This window comes from Rhinolophus sinicus, linkage group LG07 (genome assembly GCF_036562045.2).
Source record: "Rhinolophus sinicus isolate RSC01 linkage group LG07, ASM3656204v1, whole genome shotgun sequence".
Classification (NCBI taxonomy): Eukaryota; Metazoa; Chordata; class Mammalia; order Chiroptera; family Rhinolophidae; genus Rhinolophus; species Rhinolophus sinicus.
The window spans coordinates 85,113,370-85,141,231 of record NC_133757.1 but is presented as its reverse complement, the minus strand read 5'-3'; the positions used below and the strand labels follow the sequence as shown (position 1 = coordinate 85,141,231).

Genomic DNA, 27,862 nt, shown 5'->3' with positions numbered 1-27,862 from the left:
CCTGTCCCCTACTGACTCACATTACTGATTCAGAGAGAGCTAGTGGTACTCACCCTCTGTCTTTTGGCATGCTTCCTAAACTTCTGCTTGCTCTGGATTTCAACCATCAGGAAACTGTTCTTGCAGATATGAGCCCCTGTTTGGTAATTCTCTTTGGTTATAGACCCTCCACTAGGCTTCTTTAAACACTGAACTCTTTGGGGAGATACCTCATCCCCAACAGCCTTTTACCGCCTGACCCTACCCCCCTCTCCTGGGAAATCTTTATTGGCTGACTGCTGTGTGCCAGGTCTACAGGAAGGTAAGATACTCACTGCCCCGGAAGAATGTGTAGTGAAGTGGTGCTTAAACCCTCCTCCAAGGGGTCCTAAGCGTCCTGTAGAGACTCCTTATGGGTCACCAGGGAGCGTGTGTATCTGGTGGGGGTGTCTGAGTAGTTAGGGTTTCACCCTACTCCTTACATCATCGTCAGCTTTTCTTTTGTTCTGCATATTCGGCTTCTGGGTAAGAGTCCATTAAGAGAAAAGATTGGCGTTTTAAAAAAAAGTGTGAAAACCATTGACCTAATTTTTTCCACCAAATTTATTCAGGATGACATTTTATAGTGGTTCGACCCTCCCAGCTTGTGTTTGGCCAACAGGATGACAGAGCAATCTGGCAGAGTCAAACAGAGGGGACCTCTGCAGTTGTCCCTGTAGCTGAAAGGCTCACCTCTATGTTTGAGAAAAGCCTTTTGTGGCCTACGGTAGTACTATTTGTGTAATAAGTAAATGACATGGAATTGTTTAGGGGAGGTGCCTCACGTAAATTGATTATAAAAGCAATCTCCAAAGAATTCCAAAAATATTTTAAGCAGGGACAACACTGTTGAAATAAGTTTGTGGCTCATAAAAATGCTAGAAGCTCTAAAATAAGCTCTCCAGCTCTTTTTGTTAGGACTCATAAGATCAAACTGTAACTTTCCAAAGGACAGGAGACTGGACATTCCTTTATTAACTTTGTGAGGTGTTTGTTAAGGCAAAACCTTAGAGATCTAAGATAATCAGGGATCAACCAATTGCTCAATGACTCACCTCTAAAAATGCACCTAATGTAACCAATCAGGATATCTGCCTCATTCTGCTGGATATTTAAAGGATCCATATATTTGCATGTGTGTAGAGCATTTCTATAAGATGCTATAGAATGTAAGCTTATGGGGCAAGCCTTTTTTCACTACGCTCTGTTCATTAATGTATTGCAAGATGATGCCTGATATATAACAGATGTTCAACAGATATGTGTTAGATGAATGAATTTATTAGAAAACGGTAAAGGTAGTTGGTTACCTCCGGGGAGTAGAACTGGAGGTTGGTGGAACTATTACTTTTTAACTTACATTCACGTATGGTATTTATATGGGAGGGTGGGAAGAACGTCCGCTTCCATCCTTGTACTTGTGCCTTTGCCCACAGAGAAGAAGAAACTGTCCTTGTTTCACTGTTGTCCTTTATCCTTATGACCCTCCCCCCCCCACCATTTCCCCACGGGCCGAATTGAGGGCAAATGTCTATTTTAGTTAGTTGTTCTTGGACCTTGGGTTCCTAGTAAGCGGGACTCCACCCTTTCTCCACCATTTTCCATCCCGCTACCTGATGAGTGTGGCCTCGCTTCCAGAAGTAGGCATGGCCTTACTCATGTTCTCAACTTCAATTTTCCTACTGTGAACAAAGCACAGGAATTCTTTACATATATTAATCCAATGAGGAAGGTACTATTATTATCCCATTTTACAGATGAGGAAATGAACACACGGGCTTAGGCCACACACTACTAAGGGGCAGGGGAGGTGTGCTGAAGTTGGCTCGTAGAGACTTCAGTTTCATGGAGCTGGGTGGATAGGGACACTGGAGTTTGTTCCTCAAATCTGGACATTTTAGAATCAAGCAAATGGGTGTAAGAAACCTTTAGTGGAAACAGAGCTCTCCTAGGGATGAATAAATCTTGTGCTTTGTTTCCCATTGGCTCTTGTCTTTCTAGTTCCTGCACAAGAGAGCTGCAGGATAGGTGTGGTAGCACTCAGGACTCCAAAGCTCACCCCATAATGCTGCAGCATTCTCATTTAGTTAGTTTAATATGTGCATATATTATCTTGGAAAGGAGTGTATGGTTCAGAACATAATAACAAAGTGAGGAGTAAGCATGCGGATAATGTTTTTTCTGTCCACATACACAACAGAATAATTATTTTTCATAAACTCTTTTGGAGGCAACTTGCATTTATAAATAGGAGAGATAATAATAATTGACTGGCAGAATGATTTGGCGTTGAAAGGCTCTTTGAGAAAACTGGTTCACAGATTTATTAAATACTTCAGTTAAGATAAAAATGCAAAGAAACAGAATTCTCACTGAAAAACGCAGGAGTCTGAAACAGAGACTAACAAATTCAATGCAGGTGGGGGTGAGGAGTCAGTGGTATATAATGTCTGAGAAAAAGATGGCAACACTGTCACACGTTTCAGAAGAGTTTGCTATTCTGAGATAGTTTCTGCTCTGTGCTTATCTTAACAAAAACAATGACAATAGTAGCTAACATCCTTTGAAGACAGACTGTGAGTGAAGCACAGGAATTCTTTACATATATTAATCCAGTGAGGAAGGTATTATTATTATCCCATTTTACAGATGAGGAAATGAACACACAGATAGGAGGGCTTAGGCCACACACTACTAAGGGGGAGGGGAGGTGTGCTGAAGTTGGCTTGTAGAGACTCAAAAGTGTGTATCTCTCTCCCACACCATGTTCAATGATGTCATGTTGGCAGCTTGATATGGGTCACTGTTAGAGAATTTACACCACAGGAATTGACCAATGCTGCAGATTCTGTTTTGTGTTGGCTTAATTTTTTTTTTCCCCCAGAGAGCTGGTTGCTATACATTTAACTGACACATCACTGGATAGGATTTAAACCCTGGTTGTCTAATTCCAGAGCATTTTGGCAAATATGAATGTTTTCGTGTCAAGTTATTGATAATAGTGTTATAAATTTCCTTATTGTGTGAGCCACTTTTATTTGGGTATTCCGTTACTTCCAGCCAATTGCACCCTAGTTGATTCCTAGCAATTCCTTATTGGATTGTGAGGATCAAATGAAATGATGTATTTGAACCAGTTAGAGCAGGGTTTCCCGTAGTACATGCCAGCCATGGAAGAAGGCACAGCAGAGAGGTGGCCCTAATGTCATTATAGCCATCTATTTTAAATGATTTCTCTAACTTCATAGGAACCAATGGATGGCAACTCGGACAATATCTCTGCTTTCTCTTACTTCCAGAGTCTATATCCTGAAGTAAAAAAATAAATGAGTTAAAAAGAGAAGACATCAGGGTAAACCAGTTAGTCTATAAACTACTTATGCCACTTCCAAGCTTCATGAAAACAATACCTGAACAATAGCAAACTTCTGTGTAGTTTAGGATGCCTCTCATCCTCCGTCTGCCCCCACTCCCCAGTCCCTGTGGAGATCCAGAGAGTGAGGCCGCAATCATGCTGACCAAGCCTGGATCATGACCATCAGCCCATGCATGGGACATGACAGCATCTGGCCAAACCCACATCAGCATAGATGTGGTGCTATCATCTGACTTCGATGCTAAGGGCTTTAGGTAAAAATAATGATCCCTGATCACCAGGAAGGGAATGCTCATCTTTGTGGCTCGTCAAAATGAAAGCCACAACAAAACCAGCAAGATCAACGAGGAAACAAACAACCTGTAATTGCTGAGCGCTAACTGGATGGCGGCACTTTTCTAAGCATTTCACATGCACTGGTTTGTTTTATTATTCCATCAAACCTCTGAGTGATGTACAGAAATTGTCCCCATTTTGGAGAAGAGGAAAATAAGATTTAGAGATGTTGAATAACTGGCTTGAGATAACCTAGGTGGTGAATGGCTGAGGGAACTTGGAACCTCTGATAATTTGACTCTAGAGTCTTGTCCCCCATGGTAACAGCATGCTGCTTAGGAGACCCACGGAGGGAATGGGCGAAAAGGGTAGTGCTGGGGCTTCCAGGTTCTGAGACCATGGTCAGACAAGAATCTCCACCGAAGAACTCTCCTTGAACTGTGTTGACCGTGACCTTCACTGACCACTAGCCCCCCTAACCTACTGCCTTGGCTTTGGGTCACTAATACATCCAGCCTTGAACACATTCAACATTTTTGGATGTCTGATGTCCAGTATCGTCTTCCGCTGCCTCTAAACCTGGCAGTGCAGTTGTGTTTGGGCTCTTACCTGAGCCCTGAATATTGCCAGCCAGCATATCCGTGTACAATCTACCTTATTCAGCTGGCCAGAGACACCAACTCTCCTCTCTGAGCTGCCCACTCTACTTCTCAACAGACATATTAACAAAACATTATGATTAAAGAACTAGAACATTATGTGTTTAAAGAAAGAGGTTTAAAATATTTTATTAGAGAACATACATCAATATTGAGCAACACTTAAATATTATGGCATCCATATTTAGAAGGACAATATAAATGCTTATTATTTAAACAGTCACTTTATGAAACAAATAAAATAATCTCCTCTTCAACAGTGGGCTGCATGATCCATAAAGTATATTTTTCAATAATTTATTCATCTTCTTAGTAATATGTACATTTGTTTTCTTAAAAAGAAAACAAAAACCAATGTGATTCTTCACCACATCACATCATAAACACGTGGACCTGTAAAAATGGCATGTAGAAAATTCAGAAACACTTCAACAGCACATTCCAAGGATACTGAGTTCATTTAAAAGGAATTTAATGCTTTAGAAGCTGTTGTAGGCAGCCTGGATGTCGTACACATACGTCAGTACAAAATACTGCAGCAAATTGAAGTAGAGCAATTCATACACATAGATATATTTTTCTGACTGAGGAGAATATTCTCCCTCTTGTAGCCTAGAGCACAACCCAAACTCTCAGCATGATACAGATGAACTTTGCTTGTTTGTAACATGGAGGGAAAGGTGGTAAGATCAACTCAATAGACCAAATATCAAAACCTGGAGGAGGACGTGTCTCACAAACATGGCACAGTTAGGAATTGTATCTTACAGGGATCTTATTTGCCACAACAACCATAAGGCTTATAGGGAAACCACAGCAGCTAAAATCAGCCAATCAGCCCACATTTGCTCCTCTGGTAATGTGGAAATGCCATGTTTGTATTTTGAACAGATCTAATGAGGCGACAAGCAGAAAAGCTGCAGTAAGCCAGGAAATGTCACGGGGTTCATGTCTAAACAGCATCAGCTTTATTTACTAAAATAATTTTAATTTCACACATAAAATGAACCTCCAAATTTGTTTTCCTTAGGCCCAGCCAGTCACCGCCCTTCCTAATTGTTAGCTGATTTGTAAAAGAGCTGCTCTAAGGCCTTCACTTTTATTTCAGTTTCTCCTACCACCTCTCCTGCCTTTTGTCTGGGATAAACTACTAGGTCCCTACTGCGCTCTGATAGAGCATAAGGTACCGACCCTTTAATGATGGATGATGTGAAAGTCAGCCTCTGGGGTACTGTAGTGATCCAATTGTTTTCTGGATTTTTTTTTTTTTTTTTGGTAGGAAAAAACTCTCTTAAAACTTATTGCACAATACTTTCTTGCAAAAAAGCAATTCCTCAGTTTTTAAAAACACTGAATTACACTGCATAAGATTTGTGTGTGAAGACTTCCAAAGCATTTGGTCATGTTCGAGCAAATATTTCTTTGCATGATGAGAAAGAAATAGCCGTTTTTTCTGGTTAGCCATCCCACCACAATGCTGCGCTAAGCCTCGAGGAAAAAAGAATCAGACAACTGAGAAACCAAGGCCTTTCCATTTTCAGCCAAGCCAAATAGGGAGCTCTGCGAGGAAAGCCCCTGAACTCATCATTTACAGGCTCATCCTCGGTCCTTCCGCGGCTTAAAAAGAGAGTGAGAAGCAAAGCAGGTGTGGTCTGCCTGCAGGGGATGTGAGGGATGAGGGCTTGCAAAGCCAAGTGGCCACCATGATAAGCAGGGCTGACTTCCACATGCCCTGACAACCTGGAGGAGAATGCAACCCCAGCACAGGCTGAGGTTCACAGCCCCTGGGCCTTTGCACAGGTTCATTCCTTCCTCGCTTGGAACAACTCCTTCTGTCCCACTCCATGTTGGCCTTTAGGATCCAACTCAGAGGTCACCATTGTTGAGAAGCCTGACTTTGAGGCTGGGTTGGGTACCTTCCGTAAAACTTCCATGGTACTGCGTGAATACTCGTGTCACAGTGCTTACCATGCTCTGCGACAATTGTTGGCTGGGCTGTACTCTCCACAGACCACAGGAACCTTGAGGGTGAGAACCATGTGTGCGTCCGTGTTTTGCTCTACCCTTTGGACCTGTGCCTGGAGCCTGCACTGATATTACAGATGGATAAATGGATGAAAGAGCCACTGTGTGCTGCAGCAGCTTCCCTTGGAAGAAGATGATTTTGTTTCGCAGCATGACTTTTTCTACTTCGATGGATATCCCAGAATTTGAGGAATATTCAGGGAACTTCAGTGTTTAAGTTTTAAGAATGCAACAGGGGGAGTTGTACTATGCTGACTCTCAGAATATTGAGTATTTTCCCCCAACCCTGTTTTCCTTTCTCTTTACGTCCTTAAATCACTGTTGTCTCAGTGTTGACAACAGCCGTCTGCTAGATTGTGTCTTAGATGAATGCTTGATAAAGAAGCAAATCCAGGGGTCAGGGAAGATGTACAGGTTCCTGAAGTGGATTGACAAGACAGTGGATAGCAGGAAAGGAGGCTGGGCTGGCTACAGCACTCATAGACGTGACGCTGGCTTCATGTAATGGATATATGTCCCCTCAAAAATCAAGACACATTGACCTTTAATGAATTATAGTAATACTTTTAATATACTAGGCATCATGCATCAACATGACCAAAATTTTATCCTTCTGTACAGTAAGCACTCTTACTCCAAACTCAATGTACCCATTTTTGCAAGTTCAGACTTTGGTAGAGCTGATGCTTTGTAAACCGAGGCCCATACTTATTTCCCTGCTCATCATCCCACTCACATTCTGCTCCCTATGAGGTGATGCTCTGCTTTCCTTCTCCCAGCATGAATAGGACAGAAAACTCTTCTTTTTAATTTGGGCCCACACCGACCTGCTCACCCTTGCCACAACTCAGCTGTTGCTTCGCTAAACCCAGAAGACCGAAATAGACATAGACTGTGTTTGGACAAAGGAGAGTTGGGCCAATAACCTTGTCCCCAAACGTGAATTTTCCCTTCCATTTAAAACGAGTTTGAGATTCTGAGTCATGAGAGACCATTTGGCAGGGAGATGGTAGCAGGTCCCTGCCAAACACCGCTGTTGAGTACGGCTGACTGCACTAGACAGGCTGAGTCATGGGGAACCGGGCTTGCAGGATGGCTGCCTTCTGAGGCACCTGCTCAAAAGGGTCCTGGAGATCATGTAAAGGGGTCCACAGAAATGCCCAAGCCCTCACTGGCAGCGCTTGAACTTGGAGCCGAGACCGTGAGCTGATGCTTCCATGATGTGGGTTTCAACTCCAGCTGAAATTAAAACTGCCTTTGGATCATGCCTAGGAATTTGCTGTTTTGTCTTGTAAACACTTGCTTCTGACAGTTATTCAGGCCAAGCATTGCCCAGACCTATTTCCTGAGATGATTTTAAACCCAAGCTTTCCTTGAAATGCTCTATTGTCTTCCAGTGGTCAAAATTACTTCTCTTTCCCCTGACATTGGTTCTACAAACACACACTCATCTTTTGCACAATGACAGCGTTCTGTATAGTGTCTTTCATAGAACGACGACAATAACGAAATACTTCCCATGCCAAGTAAGTAGTCAAGGCGAGAAAGATGACACACACCAGCGAAGCGTACCCTTGATCAGGGCCGTCTATAATCTGAGAGCTTGGTGGAAAGTTTCAAAGTCATACAGGGAGTCTGATTTTTACAAATTAAGACAAATGTTCTGGAAGGGATATTTCCACCTCCAGAAAATAACATAGTGGGGGGTTAGGGGTGGGGAAGAAATGATTGAAACTTGGAATTTGGTGTTTAGTACCCAAATTTAAGAATGATAGCGCCCAAGCAATGACACAGTACCCGTTTAGTCCTTCCTTTCTGATAAAAGGGTAATTTGTGTCTCGAAGTGGTGGTGATGACTAACTTTGGGAAACACCCTGAACTAGGAGAAAGAGCAAAGGAAATGGAAAGACTTATTCTGTCATTTCCTGCATGTGGAGTTTTCAGTGCTTTAAGATACCTTTAAAGGTGCCCAAATTTATAATAACACTTTATTTATATAGCACTTGGGAGGGGAAATATATAGCATTTATATAGCATTTGAGAGCAGGAAAGAGTGCTAGCATTTACTGGGGTCTACTGTGATGGCATATGTTTTACTCCGTTTCATTTGCCGACGACCCCATTTCACAGGCAAGGAAAATGAAGTCAAGAGCGCTCAAATGACTGGTCCAGAATCACTTTGTTAGGTACAGAGATGGAACCTGAAATTAGGCCCAGGCCTTGCGGCTCCCAGGCCTCCGCTCTTCCCACAGCACCACTTCACAAGACCCCTCCTACGATGGGCTCTGGGTGGACCTGGTAAGGTCAGGCCGAGGGTTCAGCAAGCTGGGGAGGCAGCACAGGTGCACTCCAGGAAGAGGGCCACAGGAGCCTCAACTTTCCCAGGTTTCCTCTTTTCCCTGAACTCCCTCCAGACATTGCTGTCTTTCCCCTTCTCACACCCATATCACTGTATGGGTTCTCTGTGAAAACATTCCTTTTGTAGTATAATGGTAGCATCTTACATTTTACCATATCAAAATGTGCAAGGGGCTTGGCACACAGTAGATGCTCCAAAATGTAATGTTTACTATTTCGAGTTTATCTCTGCATACTTCATCACAGTTTCTGCAAACTCATTTCATTGTCTGCAATATTGGGTTAAGTAGGTGTGGGAATACTGGAGAGGGGACTGCTTGTGACTTGTTATACCCCAGAGACAACAAACTATTTTCCTCCTTCCCCATCTGATGAAGATAGCATGTGTTTGGTTTCGGGCTGTAAAAGCTGAAGCAACCTTTCTGTTGCAGAATGTCAGTGCTCATGGGCTGAAGTTTAGCGCTGAGGGTTGTGTGTGATGTTCAGAATAAGGAGGCAGAGGGTCTGCTGAGCTGCTGGAGACAACAGCAAACATGGGACCCCACTTTTTTTTTTTATTCAGTGGCTCCCTAATACATGTTTACCCCCCTTAAGAAAGTACATAGAAAACTAGTCATGAATTGTTACTTAAATATTTGGTCCTACTTGCTTGGTTTGTTTTTCAGAATACCTCATCAGCTTACTTTTTAATAGCTTCCCTATTTTGCCAGACTGAATTAGTGTATCCTTATTTTTGATTAAAGGGGGTCGTGTGCTATCCATTCACCCATGCTCCCTCTTTCCCTGCTCTTTACAATGACTGTCACCTCTGCTCTGACACAGGGGCTGGGTGCGGGAGGCGCTGTGGACTGAGAAGCATTCATCCCGGCGTTCAGCGTTTGATTAATGAGCCAAGGGCCTTCCAACCCCTGAGACTTTAATTAGCCAAGCTGCAGAGCTGAAATCTTTTCATTATGAAAGTTAAGGCGGGGGTTAGCAAAAGGAATGGGGACAGCGGAGAAAACTAAGTGTTTTTTTTAGTGGATAAATCAACAAACCATTGCTACAATCATTCAAACCGTTTTGGATGGTTTTGACCTAACTATGCTTACTAGCTTTGTAGGCCCTGCCTTTTCATGTTATTTTTCCAGATTGCACTGAAGCTGGTGAACCACATTATTCTAAACAACAAGGGCATTCCCTGGATATTGTGGGACTAGAAACCCTTCCAATGTGAGGGTCCCTGGGGAGGGGACAGGAAACCAAAGCAGCATTATTCCCTGCCCCAAAAGCAGGACAGCAGATACAATGCAGTTAGTGCAGTCCTGAGGCTTCCAAATGAGGATAAATGCTCTTTACTTCTCAGTAAGAACCAGGCAAAGAAAAGACATCAGTCTGCCGCTGTCAGGGAAGCATCACGTGGGCAGTAAATTTGTCTACAATAAGCGGATTGGGTGGGTTGATGAAACAGGAATGGGATACAATTTCTTCAGAAAAGCAAGGTGATCGGGCCGCGCAGAACGGGCTGCTGCACCCGAGAGACAGGCGGAGCAGCAGTTAACACTGTCCCATTACAGCCACCGAGGGCTCAGGTCCCAGGGGCAGATGGTCTTCAGAAGGTCTGTATGAAATGCCTTTTAGTAGGAAATGGCTGTCTGCCTCCTCACATCCAACCAAGTCAGTGTAGCTTCCTTTCCTCTACTCTTTCTTAGGCTGTGAGACAAAGGAGAAGAAAAGCTACCTGAAAGCTTGTTGGCACCCACTTTCCAAGCTAATCCCCATGTAAGGCAGATGTCATTGAAATAGCGTTTACTCACCCGTCACTGGGATTGGGGCCTCATAGCGATCGCAGCTCCTCAGTGACCCATCTCCTGGGGCTGAGTTCTGCCATTGGTTCTTGATCCCGTCTTGCTGACTCACCTTGACCTTAGGGTCTCGGGTCTGTCTCATTCAGTGATGGAGTTCTGCTTTCCTGGGTGCAGATGTCTCCTGGGGGAATCCTGGGCCTGCCTGACTCGAGATGGCACTAACCTGGGATTCCCCATGGCTGTGCTCTGCACCCCTGATGAGAATATCCTGTAACTTTTCATCTGGTATTTCTAAGCCCCTGCGGACCTCATCTTGCAGTCGCCGCCTGTAACTGGTGCTTGGATCTTGTCCCTCCTTCCTCTTTGTCCCCTCTCTCCTTGCGCAGGAGGGGTCCCAGTCCTCAGACCACCCAGGGCTGAGCACTGTTATGTGCATACGCAATGAGAGGACAGTTCCTGTCTCCAGTTTTAATGTAGTTGAGAAGACAGAACCTGGATAGGTACAGTGTAAAGTATGTTTTAAAGTGAAAAAATAAAAAAGCACACACACATTTTAAAAAGCAACAGAAAGATTAAAATAAAGTGCACAATTAGTTGCCAAATGCAATTTGCAGACACTTGCTATAGAAACTGAGACAGGGTGATTGGGAAGGGCTGAATTTGAACTTCTGGTCTGGGAAAAGAACTGTAAATAAATTTTTATGGGCTAAAAGGAGAGAGTGCAGAGGAAAATATTATGGGCTGAATCGTGTCTCTCCAAATTTCGTGTTTTGATATCCTAATCCAGGACCTCAGCGTGGGACTGTATTTGGAGATAGGGTCTTTACAGAGGTGATTAAAATTAAATGAGGTCATTAGATTGGCCCTAATCCAATCTGATTGGTGGCCCTACAAGCAGAAGAGATTACAACACAGACATTGGGAGGGAAGGTGATATGAAAACACAGGGGGAAGGTGGCCATCCGCAAGCCAAGGAGAGAGGCTAAGGAGGAAACAACCCTGACGACACCTTGATTTCGGACTTCCAGGCTCCAGAATTGTGAGGGAAGAAATGTGTGCTGTTTAAGCCCCCCAGCCTGTGGTCCTTGGCTATGACAGCCTAATACAGGGGGACGGCAGGTGCATGGAGCTGTGGCAGCAAAAGCAGGAGCACCTTTGGGAGGAGAGGCCCCTTGGCTTGGAGTAGAAAGGCTCCTGGTGCAAGCAAACGATAAGAGGATGGAATGAGTCTGTGAACAAGTTCCAGGCGCAGATGGGCTGGTGGGAGAGGGACGGGGAGCCAGAGCACCGGGAAAGAAGGGACTCCTGCTTCTGACAGATGAGTCATTGCTCAATGCTAACATGAAACCAAGTTTACTTTACGAGATTAATCAGGGCTTTGAAGGACTTAAGGGAAAGTGAAAGGGGAAAAAACCACAAAGGCAAGAGGCAAAAGAGAGTAAGAAGAGAAGGAGAAGGTGACTTTGTGGGGCTTGGAAAGCTGTCAAAGGGTTTTAAATTGTCAGCGAATGAGAGGTGGCAGCCGTAAGAAGAGGTACACCTCTGGGGGAGGGGCAGACACCACTTCACTCCCGACGACCAGCTGTTTCTAAAACGTGACTACGCATATGTTTGTACCCTTCGTGACTAATAGTATAAGACTAGAAAGACAGCAATATGGGCAGAGGGTGAAAGTCCTGGTCGAGGGCCTTGAGTGTGCCTGCACCCTGAGGGCCTGTCTCCTGCTCTGGGCTCCCTGGAGACTGTGGGGGGAGGGGAAGGCCCCAGTCACAGCCTGATGCCTGACCTGGGCAGGGGACAGAGCTGCTGAGGGAAGCCCCATCTTGTCATCCAGGGCTATGTACGGAACACTATCCCACGGGAACTGGCACCCACTGGAGTAAGGACACTCACCCCATCATCGGTCATTGCCTGTAAGTTTGGCAAGAAGTAGAGGGTGGAATTGTATACAGAGAGGAAGGGATAGGAAAGGAGGCTGGAAAGAAGAAAGGAAAGGATCAAGCCAGACAGGGGACAGGAGAAGGGACGGGAAGCTGCCACACAGTGGTGGCCCAAGCCCTCCTTTCTCTGCCCAGTGGAGGCAAGGGTGCTGTTACTGGCCTTTATCCTTCCAGGTCTTTCCATATCAGTTCTGCACCTACTACCGTTCAAGGCCCAGCCCGAGCTGGCTGGAAAGTCTCATTCCTCAATGCTGCGGACACCCTTCCCCGGGCCATGGGGACGGCACACCTAGTTTCCAACCGAAAACGTCTTCCTGTCCCTCGTTGTCTGTCAGCACTGGGGCGAGGACGGGGAAGGAGGTCCCTCCAACAAAGTGTGAGCTCAGAGAAATAAGGCGTCATCATCCCAGGGGAGGGCTCACTATGTTTTCCCATAGTAATGCCATTTCGAGTCCACTTAGGCGATTTCAGACTTAAACAAAAAGGAAAAACAGGAAAAAAAAGAAGGAATAGGAGGAGGAGAAGAACGCTATTAGAAAGCAGTGTTTGTCTTTGGGACCACGTCCTCGCATCCCTCCCAGATGTCTGCAGCCTGCTGACCCCCACAGGCTTGCAGGCCACACTTGGCCCCTTGGGAAGGCCTGACCACAGCGCCCTATGCCGGGGCCGTGGACAGCCTCCCCTGGAGCTCACCACAACACAAGGCATTGAAAGCGGGGCTGGAGAGGACGGTCGCTGTGGTCAGTAAACCTTCCCGAGAAGGTAAGTGTGGCCTGAAAGCCTGTGGGTATCGGCAGAGGCCTGGAGGGACTTCCCATTGGCCCTGGTCAGATGGCACCTGTTAGCTATTTCTGCTCTCAGAGCCAGCCGGATTGTGCTGGGGGATATTGCCAGCGAGGTAAAGAGCTGAGAGACCCTGTGGACTCCCCTGGGCTCTGCCAACAGTGGGAGAGGGTGGCGAGTGCTTCTCTCTTATCCTGATACCTATGTTGAAAATCACAGGGGGGTGGGAGATGAGGGTAAAGGGGATCAAATATATGGTGATGGAAGGAGAACTGACTCTGGGTGGTGAACACACAATGGGATTTATAGATGATGTATTACAGAATTGTACACCTGAAATCTGTGTAACTTTACTAACAATTGTCACCCCAATAAACTTTAATTAAAAAGAAAAAGAAAGAAAATCACAATGATATACTCAAGTGTATCTTTTGGGTAGACAGGTCGCACCCCTGACTATGAACCTGTCATTTTACCTAACAATTCATGCAGGCTGGGAACACTCATGTCAAGTGGGACTGTGTCAATGGCATATTTTTAAAAAGGTACTTGCGTGTTGAACACGAAAATCCACTGCTCAGCATTATTTGCACTACACTGTAAGCTAGAGACACGTGGATCAGGGATGGCAAACTATGGCCCACGGCTAAATATGGCCCATGCCTGTGAACTGAAAATGGTTTCTACATTTTTAGAGGGTTGCTCCCCCCCACCCCAAACTTAAACAGAAAACAATGTGTGACAGAGACTGTGTGGCCCACAGTGCCTCAAATATTTACTCTCTAGCCATTTATAGGAAAAGTGTGTCGCTCCCTGGTATGCACTAAGTCGATCTTTATTCTTTGGTTCATCAGGAAGCATCCTGCCCCTCCTCCATGTATAACAATGCCTCTTGGAAGAACGCTTTCTTGACTTGCAGCAGATGAGCTTGGAACACGCCCAGCTCATAAGCTGGGAACTGTCTGTGCTTCTCTGTATTTTTCATGCCAAGCGCATCCTGGCACAGGAGAGGAAGTGAGAGTCATGATCAGGTTGTGTGCAGGGGGCCCCAGGCTCCCTGGGAAGGGAGTGTCTTGAAACTCCCTTTTCATTCCTGAGGTCCTTAAGTTGTTAATCAGTGTGGCTTTGCCTTACATGTCACCCTTCGTGCAAGCCAAGAGACCCCCACTCTGCTGATTTCCTTAGCTCAGCTGCTGCCTATCCAGGTAGAAAGAGCAGAATTGTATCATCTTGTCTTTTAGCCAATGAGAGAAGCATCGACAAATAAGCACTCAGCTCCTAGAACAATCTTGTACTGCCCAGCGTCTGGCAGAGCTGGAATAGGAGAGAAGGTGCAAATCAAGCTGAAAATATAGATTAGCGAGGAAAGAATGAAATATGAAAGTCAGGGCCTCAAGAAACACAGTGGACCTTGGGGATATTGAAGTTTCATGGAAAAAGGAGTCAGAGGCTGGATATGGGGCTACTCAAAGAAATCCTTAAGGCTCTCCCCACCCCACCTCATTTCTTCATATGCTAAATGCAGATAATCTGTATTATGGAATAATACTCAGGAATGACTTGAGATTGGCAGGAGTACTTTGACAAGCATGAAGTATTGTATAAATGGAAGAGAATATTTGGAGTTTTCCTCTTGGGATTATCTGTGTTCACTTCTTTAATAGGCACCTACTATATTCAGGCCTTTTAATAGTGCCTTTATTTTTTTTTTCCTCTCCAGATAGAGTATAAATTTGTTCTTAGATTTTTTTTAACCTAATTAAGTTTGTATTTCTCATAGTTTATCAGTAATCCTCTCCAGTTTGTAAGGTGGCGATGCTGACTGTGGTAGGAAGGGAAAGTAATGTAATAACTCCTGAGTCACACAAAAAGGAAAGACAACTACTTTGTCTTTGCAAATGAATAAGCATCAGCTTTATGGCAGTTCCTTGCTTATCAGTTGCAGCAACATATTACAGAACCATCCATCCTTGCACTGCTTTGAGCAGTGTCCTTGGTAGGTCTTCCTTCTCCTTCTCAACAGCCCCCACCCCAACCGCCATAACCTTTTTAGGTGGGAGACTCAGTAATCCACGTTGCAGGAACGAAGAAGAAACAACATTTTCCTGCACACAGCAGATAAGGTCCATCCTCAGCCCTCCTAACATTTGAGTCTGGGGGAGCATGAATGAGGTAATGCTGATGGGAGCACACTGGTCAGGGGCCGGGGGTCCTCTGCTGAAATCCTGACTTGCTTTTGCCAGCCCCGTCCCCCAACGGTCATCTCCACTCACTCAACTTGCAGGGACTTTGGAGGCCAGGAGGCCACTGCTGCCATTGCTTTTTGAAGATGGTGGACCCCGCAGCAGCCTGGGCTCAGCCCTGCTCCACAGCACAGTTTGTAGACAAGGAGCAGATGCCAACAGTGTTCCAACCAGGCTCGACTGGAGCTGCGTGCAGGTGGTTTCATGCTTAAAAGTCCTAGTAGTGCAAAAAGAAATCAGAGTAACAAGTGAGCATCCTTCTGAGGTGGTCTCCATAGTTACCACCTCTGCCTTCTTTTCTGTCACCCTGTTTTTGCTTGCAGAGTTTACCTTCTATGTGTTTGGGCTCCCTTCTCCCTTTGCTGATGAGTAGAGCAGTTTCCTTAATTAAGTCAACAAGTGCTCCCTTATGCAGAGGCAGCATCCCTTTTGGCAAAAGGACCTGAGCAGAACCAGCCCCAGAAACAAGGGAGAATGTGTGTCAAGCTGTGAGTAAGTAGCTGTGATTAAAGACTGGATAATCACCTTCCTAAGCAAATAGTTCCTGAAATGTTCTCACTCCCAGGCCATAACCATAAAACCTACTGGGCCATAAGGTCTCCAGGATGGCTTACTGTGAAGAGATCTGGGAGCCAAGACGCAAAGGGCATAAAGCTTTCATTTATGAAAGGAAATCCAGGAGCATGGGAACGCCATCTAATAGGGAACCACAGCTGCCAACCGATTTTTCATTCGTAAAGATTGCCTAGGTCTGGGGCTCCCTGGAGATCAGCATTCTGAACCATGATCCTATGGTGACAGGAGTGACACTCACATGTTTGACATACACTCTCTGAGCTCTGTGTAATCCTGGTGAAATACCTATAATTCCTTCTCTCTTTCTCCAACTCAAAAAAAAAAAAAAAATAAAAAAATGCTGGACTACAGCTGAGAAGAGTGGTGTCATATTTGTTTTTTATTTACTTTAAAAAGGGATATACTTCCGGGAAGTGTGCTGATTAACTCTGCCTGGTAATCAACAACTTCAGCACACTACACAATGTGTTTCGTATCCAGAACTGTGCTTTGCTGTTTGTAGGCCAATGCAGCCTCATTGTCTTATATGTCCACCTTCTCCCAATTGGATATCATTTATCTTTCTTGCAAGGTCTGAATAACATTCCAGGCCACAATCCCCAAGAAAGTGTGCAGTCTAATGGAATTGTGCGTACCAAACCCTTTCATTCATGACCTGCTCTTGGGTTTGGCTGGAATGAAGATTTGGCAGCATATTTACTGAGGCTAATTAGAAGGCGAATCCCAAAGAAACAAAACATTTAAAAGTTTGTGTATGGTTTAGTATCCTCAGCATACCCAGTCCCAAGTGGGGGACTTTTACCCCCACTGTTTATGAGGTAGGGGTGCTGTGAAAAAAAAAAAGAAACATGCAGACTTTAGTGTTAGGGAGACCCGGGACTGAATCCTGGTTCCTTCTTGGCTTTGGGCCAGTCCTTAATCACTCTTAACTGCCAGTTTTTACCTGTAAAATATGAATAGTGGAATTGCTATGAGGTTTAGAGACAATGGGTACAAGATGCCTGGCACACCTAACAAAAAAACCTTAAGAAAATACTTATTTACCCAAATATCAATCTACCATGGATGGACCAATCCAAGAATGTGGCGAGAGAGCTAGAAGCCTTAGTATTTTGGAGAGTATTAGCCTACCTTGGTTGAGTGGTTACAGGCAGAAGCCGTCTTAGATGAGACATGACAGAGGCAAAAGGAAGAAAACTGTGACAAGCAAAATGCTTTTATGAAATCCTTGCAAAAGTTTGGAGACATTTTTGGATAAAGAGATTCAAGCTTTCTCTTAATGCATGCGATTTGAATTGCAAAAGAAACTCAGATTTCGCCTGTCCCATAATGTCAAGTTGGCTTTTTGTGATGTTGAGACAATCCCAAAGCAACTGCCTTTTAGAACACTTAGAGAAGACATTTTGACCACTGTTGCTCTGGGTAAATTCTTCAAACTCTAAATAGAAGCAGTAAATATGTGAGTATAAATATGACAATCATTTGTTTAACTGTGACAATTTTAGATAGTTTTTGGCATGCTCAAAGGTACAGAGACTTTTGTGGATGAGTAAAAAATAACTTGTATATTGTTTATTCCACTTTGACTAAGTCTTGGGTGACATTATTAATTTCTTGTAAAATTGGCATGTTTATACATAATATCATGTTATGGGAAAGGAAAATAATGTTAAAGTTTGCCTCCCTGGAGGGAGTGGGGTTAAAGAAGAGTGTAGCAAACAATTATTTATGGATAGTTTAGCATGAATATAATTTTCATGGCTCTTAATCTGATGATGGAAAGATTCTTTAGTTATTTATTTTGATTAGCAGTGGCATTAATGCTAACTTTCTGGTGATCTTAAGCATTCTAATATCTAACATTTAAATTTGTCCATAAAGATGTTTAAAGAGCATCTTAAACATGGAACCATATTTTGGTGAAGAAAAACTATTACCATTATTTCATGGGGATGCTCTTCCTATAAGGGGAGCTGGCAAAGAGATTTTTTTTTTTTTCTTTTTAAATTCAGATGCTGAAAGAAGCTCCTCTGAACAATGAATCTTATTGTTCCTATTAAGGCAGAAGAGAAGCGAGGTTTGCATACTCAAGTCCTTCCCTGGTGCTTACATCCATAATAGGACACACACATCTGGTAGAGCTGTTATGGAACATACAGACAGACCAGAAGAGTCTAAAAATCCAGCCAACATCTAATGCCAGAATCCAAATGATGAGCACAATGCGGAGTGTCTATCTATCTGGTCAACAAAAACACACCCTCCAGAAAGTAGTAATATTCTGTGTCCAAACACAACAACAACCCAACTCAAAGCCACACGCCACCTTACCCTCCATGGCACTATGCAAAGATAGTAGCCTTTCCACAAGGATGTAAGGAAATTATCATTTTGTTGCAAGGGAAGAAGGAAAAGATGATGAGGCCACTACCTTTGTCATCAAGGTTAAATAATGGCTATAATCCGCTTCAAAATTCTTAGAGGAAATTACCCAAACATGGGGAAAGAGGCTACCAAATTGGTCAGTAGTTTTAGACCAGTGATTCTAGTCAAGAATTATTCCCAAAACACAAATCTTAGTTTAAACTCTTATTGTGGAATGTGAAAAATATTTTAATTTTTACATATAGTTACCACCTTCATATTTAGTAGTATACTGAGTTATTAAGGTTTACCAAAATTTGGCATACATAGTAAAAAATAGCATGTTCCTCAAGTTCTTGTAGAAAGTGGGAATAGGTAAATTGAATGGGCTACTGGATCTTTTACCAGAATAAATGGTTGAAAAAACTCTTTGCAAACTCCTAATTTTGATGGGTTTTTGGTGATTAGTCAGTATCTTCCCAAGCTAAGCATGTGTATCTCTCAAATTTTTTGAAGGATACACCTGGATTATAAGGTTCATTCCAACATGCTACACTGGGGACCTTGAACCTCATTCAATATGTAATAGTGAAGCAGCTGAGAAAAAATGGAAGTCAAGATGTACTTTTCAAAATATTATAAACTGTGGATTTTCTAGAGGAGTTCTAGAAAAATGTAAGTAATTTACCAAGAAAGGTCTTACTAGGCCATGTCAAAAAGGCTGTGGGGCAATTTTGAAGCCTCTACTTTAGCACAAAATTAGCACCCACCCCACACCACCCCAACCGCTTGATCATTAAATATGTCATACAAAAAGACTTCTTCCGTCTGATCTTGGAACTGCTTAGTGGAATTTTGTCCATAGAAGTTAAATTGAAAAAATGACCCTCATCTCTACTGCCTTCTATTAGGAAAAGCCATCCTGTCACTGACGGATTCTTTCAACACTGCCTAAGACCCAAGCATACAGGATGTGTCTCCAGTAGTTCAGAGACATAATGAGTGCCCCTCACCCTCATCCTTAAAAGGCATCAGGTACAGTATCCAGTCACATTGCAGCAAAAGGGAAATCTCACTGTCAAGGTTCGCCCAAGCTGATACATTGGATGTATCAAAAATGGTGGCGTTTAGAACTTGCTCTAAAAATAATGTGCTTGGATATCAGCCACCATCTTAAGGCTCTTCCTCTCCAGGCCCTCTCCCCATAAATATCCAACGTGGCTGTCAGTAAGTGTAGCCTGAAAATAAAATCCCCTCACTCCACCAAGAAATAGATCCAAACTTAGAGTGTGTGCTGAAAATATTCATGATGAAATCATAATCCTATATTTATAGTCTTTTGGATTGTGTATGAAATTCTGTTTCCCATGGTGTTTTTCGTTGAAAGGGCCAGACGTGGAGAAGGATGCCCGAGAGAACATTAGCCTCAAGGAAGTGCTGTTTATCCTCATTTTGAACTGGGTGGTTGTGACATCTTCCCTTCTCCCTGAGCCCGACCCATGGCCCGAGAGTCAGCTCTCCTCCCCCACCCCTTCCCAGATGGTCCCTGGTTTGAGGGTCCTGTCTTGTCATTCAGGAAGAGTGAACTGGACTTTCGAGTAGCAAGTGGAGTGGGTGCCTAAGATTATTCCCCCTTCCTTCTGACCTTTCCTGTCCTCTAGACTTCCTCCCCGTTTTCACTGAGGGAGATGGTGTGGATCTTAATGGTTGGAACTTGATGGATCTCTCCATGGCTGGGGGTTGAGGGCCCCATGCAGCAGCACACCTGCAAAAAGCTTTTACTTCTCACCCGGGCTGTGGTGCAGGCTGATTGGTCTTTGGGTACTGTAATCCTGGCAGCTCCACGGGGCAGGGAAGAGAAAAACTTCCATTCACAGACCCCGTCCGTCTTGGAGATCTTATAGAAGGTCTCGCCTGAGCCCACAGGGATGCGTACAAGGTCCTTGTGCTGCCCCTGCAGCGCATGGCTGGGTGGGTGCAGGGTATAGCCCAGGGCACGTTTGGAAGGCTGCTTTCTGCGGAGACACTGCATTCGCAAGACGTTCTGAAAGGCCTTTTTAAACTCTTGACTGGAGCATGGGTATATAATGGGATTGATGCAGCTGTTTAGGTATCCGAGCCAAAATGTGATTTTGAAAACTGTTTCTGAGGGCTTGAAATCAGGGAAGAAAGACCCTGGAAGAAAACACAAAGATTCATACATGTTATTTGCAAGCCAACAGGCCAACCGGCTAGGAAAACCAGCCAACGACAAACATCCTTTAGTCTATTTTAAAAGTTTCAGATGATTCCAAACGCATTTGAGTTTCTCACATTTGACTGACTAGCCCCTATGAATGTAACCTCTTTGTAATAGCCTCCAAGACCATTCTCACTGATCTCCTTGTGCAACATTAATTACAGGAGCAGACCCAATGGATAGGGCTGCACTGGTTGTCAGCAGTAAAACAAGCCTTGATGTTTGCTGTGAATCTTTAAATAATGAAAACATGAAATTTAGGCTGAGTCTACATATGCAAATTGTTTTGCTTGAATTTAAAAATAAGTTGGAATTCATTCAAATAATCCACATAAAATGCGGTTATCTGAATATTCCCTTTTTTCTTTAAAGCAATGTCATATTGACTGCCTAATAATTATGAATTTCTTCTCTCCTGAATATTGGAATTGTATATTTTAATGAGAATCCCAAATCTATAAAATACTGGCTTTGCTAACTTTTGGCCAGTGATTTTCAATTACATTGTAAGAATAATCCCCTACTTATGATGTTTCGACTTTACAATGGTGTGAAAATGATACACATTCAGCAGAAAACACACTTCGAATTTTGAAGTTTGATCATCTTTCGGGCTATTGATATGTGGTACGTTACTCTCTCGTGACGCTGCGCAGTGGCAGCGAATGATTTTCCCCAATTGTAGGCTAATGTGAGTGTTCTGAACACACGTAAGGTAGGCTAGACTAAGCTCTGATGTTCAGTAGGTTAGGCGTAGTAAATGCATTTTTGATTTATGACTTCTGCAACTTAGGTTTATCAGGACGTAACCCCATTGTAAGTTGAGGAGCATCTGTATTTTCCTTTGATGATGCCTTTTGATGTTCCAGTGTACTCCTCTGCTCAACATACTCCAATGGCTGCCGAGTGCTTATAAAATGCTTGTCATTTGCTTGATAATCAGGGTCCTCCACAGAACTCAGCCTCATCTAGCTTCCTAACATTCATACTTTTACTTTAACCAGACTCACTACAAACTTTTCTCCAAGTTGTTGCTCTTTTTTTTTTCTTTTTTTCTTTTTGTCCTCTTGAGTTGGGTCCCGAATTTCTCACTGGATGTCCTTCCTCATGTAGGGACATCTGGCCCCTCTACCACATCTGGCACTTTGTCTCTTTTATTTTTGTCTCTTTTAGATGAAAAGGCTCCTAGGAGTTGGACATAGTATTTTGTTTTGTTTTTAAAGTTCTAAAGATTTTAAAGCTTCATGATCCCATAAAACCTGCAAGAGTTCTTTAGGGCATCATGAGGGTGATGGTGGTGGTTCGTGTAATAATAATGTAATAATAGGTATAAATTATTGAGCATTTTCAAATGGCCAGCATTGTGTTAAGTGCTTTTCATGCATTGCTTCATTCCCTCATCACAACCCTAGAAGATATATACTGTGTATCCCCATTTTACAGATGAGGAAAATGGGACTTAAGGAGTTTAATAATTTGCCAAGAACAATCAGCCAGTAAGAATGAAGCTGGGTTCAAACCCACTTGTGCCTGGCTGCGGATCCTGTACTGCACCCTCTAACTCTGAACTTGCCAAGACTTGGCACCACTGGCTGTCTGGTTTCTCTACTGCTGTGCAGAGCTTACTGCTAAATTGTCAGAGACAAAATTAGATCCTGATTTAGACAAGAGAGGCAAAGCAGTATTGAATTGCTTATTCAGAAATTGCTAGAAATTTCCTAACATAAAAATGCACAGTGACTTTTTTTTGGACTTAGTTGATCTGTACCCAAACAGTTTTGAATGATTGAAAAAGAAAATCAGAAGAACATATTTCATGACACATGAAAAATGATATGAAGTTCAAATTTCAGTGTTTTCTAAGTTGTCATTGCAGTTTTGATTTACTCTTCCACTGAAAAATTATCAATAGATATTTTGTTGTGTCTATATATTTTAGTCATTCTACTTTCAGTATAGTTTTATCAAATTTTTTCAGTCATATAAAAATGTAAAAATCATTCTTGATTCATAGGCCATACCAAAAAAAAAGAGGTGGGTTGGATTTGACCCATGGGCCATAGTGTGCTAACACCTAAAATAGTATTAATTCCTCAATTTAAGGGAAATTTGCTTGAGAGAAGTCTTCATTCTATCCATTGATTATTATAAATGTTTATTATGAACAAGACAAAGGTGTCTAAAATTAAAATTAATAAACAATGTTCTACAAGACTAAGTCAATGCAATGACAGGAAAAATAACAAGAGATAATGATGGAAAAGACAACTTATTATTCTTTGTATACTGTATATTAATGATTTGTTACCTGGAAAACAGATGGTGTATTTTATATTAAAAAAAAATCATATTTCCTAGCTTTGTCTACTAAAAAGACCTGGAAATAATGATCGATGCAGTTGTAATAAATCGCCCAGTAGATCTTGTTCTCTAAATAGTGTTTCCCTCTAAAAGGAACCAAGGATTCTTGGGGAGAAACAGCTGATTCCAGGTAAGGGCAGACAAACAGATTAAAAACAGACACAAGTAGGGTAGTCATGAGAGACTGCGTGATCGCATCTACAGGACTCGAGAGCTATCCTAAAGAAGTTACCACTGGCCTGAGTTGCCACAGCTTGAGACTCAGTAAGGGTCTAAGAAGTATTAATGATCACAGTAAGGATTACTAATGTGTTTCAATCAGACGTTTTAATGATCCTGGAGGTGGTGTGGGGTTCGATCCTCATTGATTACCTTTGAAGGAACCTAAATAACCACTCTATTATTTTTAAAATGGTAAATAAGTAGAGAATCAAGCATCTATTCTTCTTTTCTTGTAAAATCTATACTTCAGTTAGTCAAATAGTTTATGAGTGGAATTTGTTCCTTATAGATGTTTTCCAGCTAATAATAAATGAAGATAGAATGGCAGATGTTACCATTTTGCGATCCTAATTAATGAAGCAAATTGACAAATCTAGGCAATGGTCATCATTATTGATATCATAAAAAGAAAGTCAATAAAACATTATATACTTCCTGATGAAAGTATACACTATCTAAACATTAATTGTAAAACAAACAAACAAATATCTATCTGATGAAGCCTTCTGGATCTAATGACCAATTTCCAAGAAATACACAGAGAAAAGGAACATATTAAATGACACCAACAGGATGAAGTCAGAAAAATACGGACTGGAAAACTACTTAAACAAAATAAAAATTTCAAGGAAAATTGAAAAAGAGAAAGAGAGAGCGAGAGAGATGAAGTGAGAAGCTGTAGAGTAAAAAAGACTTAAGAGATACAAAACCAACTATAATGCATGGACCTTATTTAGATCTCAATTTGAACAAAAAGATTCTAAAAGTATTGTAAGAAAATTGGAGAAATGGGAACACTGACTGGATATTTGATAAGTAATTATTATTGACATTTTGTCTTAGAAATGATAATGGTTATGGTTTTCAAAAAAGAGTGTTGTTTAGAGGTACATAGTGAAATACATACAGATGTAGTGATGTGTTGCCTAGAATTTGCTTCAAAAGAATCTGCGTGGAGTGGGGAATTTGAATAAAAGAAAACTGTCTCCATAGCTACTTACAATTGTTCAAATTATGTGCTAGATATATCAGCCTCATTACACTATTCTCTCCACTTTTGTGTATATTTGGTACTCTCCATAATAAAAATTAAAAAGATGAAAGCATATAACTTATAAAAAACAGTTTACTTATTACTTAAAACTCTCTTAAGTTTGCTCTTTAATTCATCCTGCTTGAAGACCGAACGCTTTTGGCACTGTGAGGGACCCAAAGTCCCTCCTTTGTTCCGACCTCCTGGATCCATTTTGAGCCAAGACTCCACCAGAGATTCACAGCATAGAATGCCATGGAGACGTCAGAGGAGACCGGCAGTGAGGCAGGAAAGCATTCATGGAGGACAGACTCGAGGACAAATATACCCCTCCCATGGTCTCAGAATGGATAACACGTGGACTTATGAGACAAGGGAAGGGAAGGCGTTTCGAGTGAAGGAAAAAGTAAGATCACAACGAACCTGGGTGGAAACATGATTAAATGAGAAAGGGTGGGCCCAGTTGAAAAGAGGCCCCAGAAATCAGGCAAAGGCATTTAATTTGATACAACGGTAATGCAGCAGCCTCTGCATTGTGTGATCACAGAAAACTCTTGGATTATAGTCTTGTTTTTAAGGCAAGTATGTTCAAGGTCTATTGGATGGGTTTATTCACTCACCGAGCAAATATTTATAGAGATGAGACTAGAATCAAATGTGGAATAGAGTCACATTAGAGCATCAGTCCTCAAAGCGCTCTTCCAAAGGGGCTTGCAAAGTAGAAAACATATTCATCATAATACCAAGACATTATTTGCCTTGTCACTCTCATCCTCTCACAACAGTATGGTAGAATGTTCCAGAGGTGATACAATGTGTGTTATTCTGACAGATTGAATGCAGAGGTAGATATAAGGGGCCAACTGTCTTTTATAGCCAGATATAAAAGAGATTTGCAAAACTGTAAAACAATATTACTCTTTTCACTTTTTCTTTTCGGTTTGGAAATATAGTTCCTTTGCACAAAAGTATGTTATTTCTGTCAACATGTAATGGCTTTATTATTGTCACTTAAAAAAATAAGTATTTAAACAATTTCTGAGTTTTAATTTCTAACATGATAATATCAACAGATGTAATCCGCATAAACAAAAACTCTTTAGGGGTGCCAATAATTTTTAAGAGTGTAAAGGAGGCCTGAGACCAAAAAATATGAGAATATTTACTAAGCATTTGAGTATTTACTAAGGATATGGAGAAAAAAATGGGGGCTCAAGGGGAATTTCAAGGGAAAAGTGGTCAAGACATAGTGATTACTTCAATAAATAATCATTAAGCAGTCACAGTCCAAGGTACTGAAATGGAACAGAAAGAATAAAAGATGTCTGCAGGCTGTCAAGGTGGCCGTCTGATTCAAAGTTAGACACAAATTGTCATCTGCATTGACAAGTAAATTAGTTTTGAATGACTTGTAGTGATGCTCCAAATTACGAGACCTGACAATTAATTTTGCGAACTTGTTGCGACAATGTTGCTGACCTTTTTTGATATCAGAGGGATTATTCATTATGAATTTGTACCAACTGGACAAACAGCTAACCAAGATTACTATTTGGAAGTGCTGAAAAGGCTGAGTGAAAAAGTTAGATGACCTGAATTTTCCCCCAACAATTCATGGCTCTTGCATCACGACATTGCACCAGCTCACACGGCACTGTCTGTGAGGGAGTTTTTAGCCACTAAACAAATAACTATATTGGAACACCCTCCCTACTCACCTGATCTGGCCCCCAATGACTTCTTTCTTTACCTGAAGACAAAGGAAATATTGAAAGGAAGACATTTTGATGACATGCAGTGCATCAAGTGTAATACGATGACAGCTCTGATGGCCATTCCAGAAAAAGAGTTCCAAAACTGCTTTGAAGGGTGGACTAGGTGCTGGTGTCAGTGCATAGCTTCCCAAGGGGAGTACTTCGAAGGTGACTATAGTGACATTCAGCAATGAGGTATATAGCACTTTTTCTAGGATGAGTTCACGAACTTAATTGTCAGAACTTCGTATCTTCTCTTTTAGCTGAGTGGATAAGTAAAGGTTTGACCCTCTCTCACTCAGAAAAGCATAGCTCTATTAACTCATATGTCAAGACTATGTTCTCAAAAGGACTCTTAATATAGTAAACAGATCCAAACATACTCACCCCTTGGCTTACATAAGTCATAAACATTGTCAACTCTCACCTACCTTCTGCTTATTCTCATTTACTTTTGTTCTGAGGACATTTTTCATTCTCAAATTATTTCTCCAGACAGAGATAATAACTCAGTTATCTTGACATGTCATTTAATGTGTGTATAGGGAAAGCCCAACTGATTTGACTGTCTGGAGTCTAATGAAAAACAGAATTAGGATGGTATCTGCCTGAAAAAAAAAGACACAAAGCTTATTAAATATTCTAAAGTTTACAAAAAGGATACTTCGGGGGTTATGTAGATTACCATTCTTCAATACCCAAATGAAAGATTACTTTTCAAAGGAACTTTGTCAAAACACTACTCACCCACCCCCACCCCCACGTCAAAACTAAGTACCCTCCTTGTGCTCCTCTGAGCATTTTTATTTTTATTTTATGGCATTTGTTAACCTCTGGTAGATGACAGTTTGTTATGTTTTCTGCTTTATCTCCCTGCCCAGGGAGATCCTTCAGAGAAGGTATTTTACTTTACTCATATTTGATTCCCAACGACTTACATGGTGCCAAGTTTCAATAATGGAATTTGATTAGCTAAAAACATCCTGAGAGTTATCTACGTTGTATTTGTTTCTTTAATTACATAGTTGTTCAACAATTTATTACTGGATTCCAACCATTTCATAGTCATAGGTATCAACATAGCATCGTGTTGTGAAGAATGATAGATAGAACTGGACACAATCTAGGAGGCACTTGTTTTTAGGCATTTAGGTTCTGATCCTTGACAGAAGAAAATGTGGGAAATATGGTCCACATTCGCCCTGGCTTTCTCCCGGAGGGTATTTTCTAAACTGTGGTGTAGGGAAGTGAAGCTCAAATAGAGAGCATCTCTCTAGGCAGAGGAAACAGGTTATTACTCAAGGATACTGAGATGGATGCAATCTGCAAGGCAGGGTCCAGACAGAAGAAAGCTGTGCAGGGGAAATCCCAGCAATTTGCAGATGGGTCCCCTTAAATCTATGGCCAAATAGTTAGCTGTGCAAGCATAGGGTAGGTGCCTGTAAGAAGATTGGCAGGCAGATCCATTTGATTTTGGTGAGTTGGTTTAAGCTTTGTCATTGCTTCTAGGGCTAGAGTAGCCTTGCTCCTAAGTTATGCTTTTCGGGGGTTTCAGCTGAACCCAGATTATAGAACAAAGTCTCCACTCTAACTGGTTTCATCTTTAATGTGTCTGCGTATGTGTGATCACTGAATCTCTGTTGAGCCTAGGGATGATAAGTGAATATTTTGGACTTTATACCAATAAATAAAACAATCTAGCTGAAATGCATAAATCTTGAAATAGACAAGTTTTCAAACTTGATGTATAAAGAAATAGAACATTAGAATATATCAATTTATATGGAAATATTAATAATCTAAAATTGCCAATAAAACGTGGAAAAAAACAAAGTTGGATGAGTTATA

The 27,862-nt window shown here is 42.1% G+C and overlaps 1 protein-coding gene across 3 annotated transcripts in view; it reads right to left on the bottom strand.

The window, feature by feature from the left end:
* Window positions 1–4,442: 4,442 nt before the first annotated feature.
* The window catches only part of ADRA1A (adrenoceptor alpha 1A), an 83,802-nt gene continuing 60,382 nt past the window's right edge, over window positions 4,443–27,862 (bottom strand). The window contains exons 2-3 of one of the 3 annotated variants that reach the window (XM_019715005.2): window positions 20,051–20,580; window positions 4,443–15,682 (exon numbers count right to left, since the gene is read on the bottom strand). In XM_019715005.2, the coding sequence (XP_019570564.1) occupies window positions 20,063–20,580 (518 nt within the window). In that variant the 3' untranslated portion in view covers window positions 4,443–15,682; window positions 20,051–20,062. The remainder of the gene's footprint in view (window positions 15,683–20,050; window positions 20,581–27,862) is intronic. The other 2 variants (XM_019715022.2, XM_019715015.2) reach the window with 2 other exon arrangements.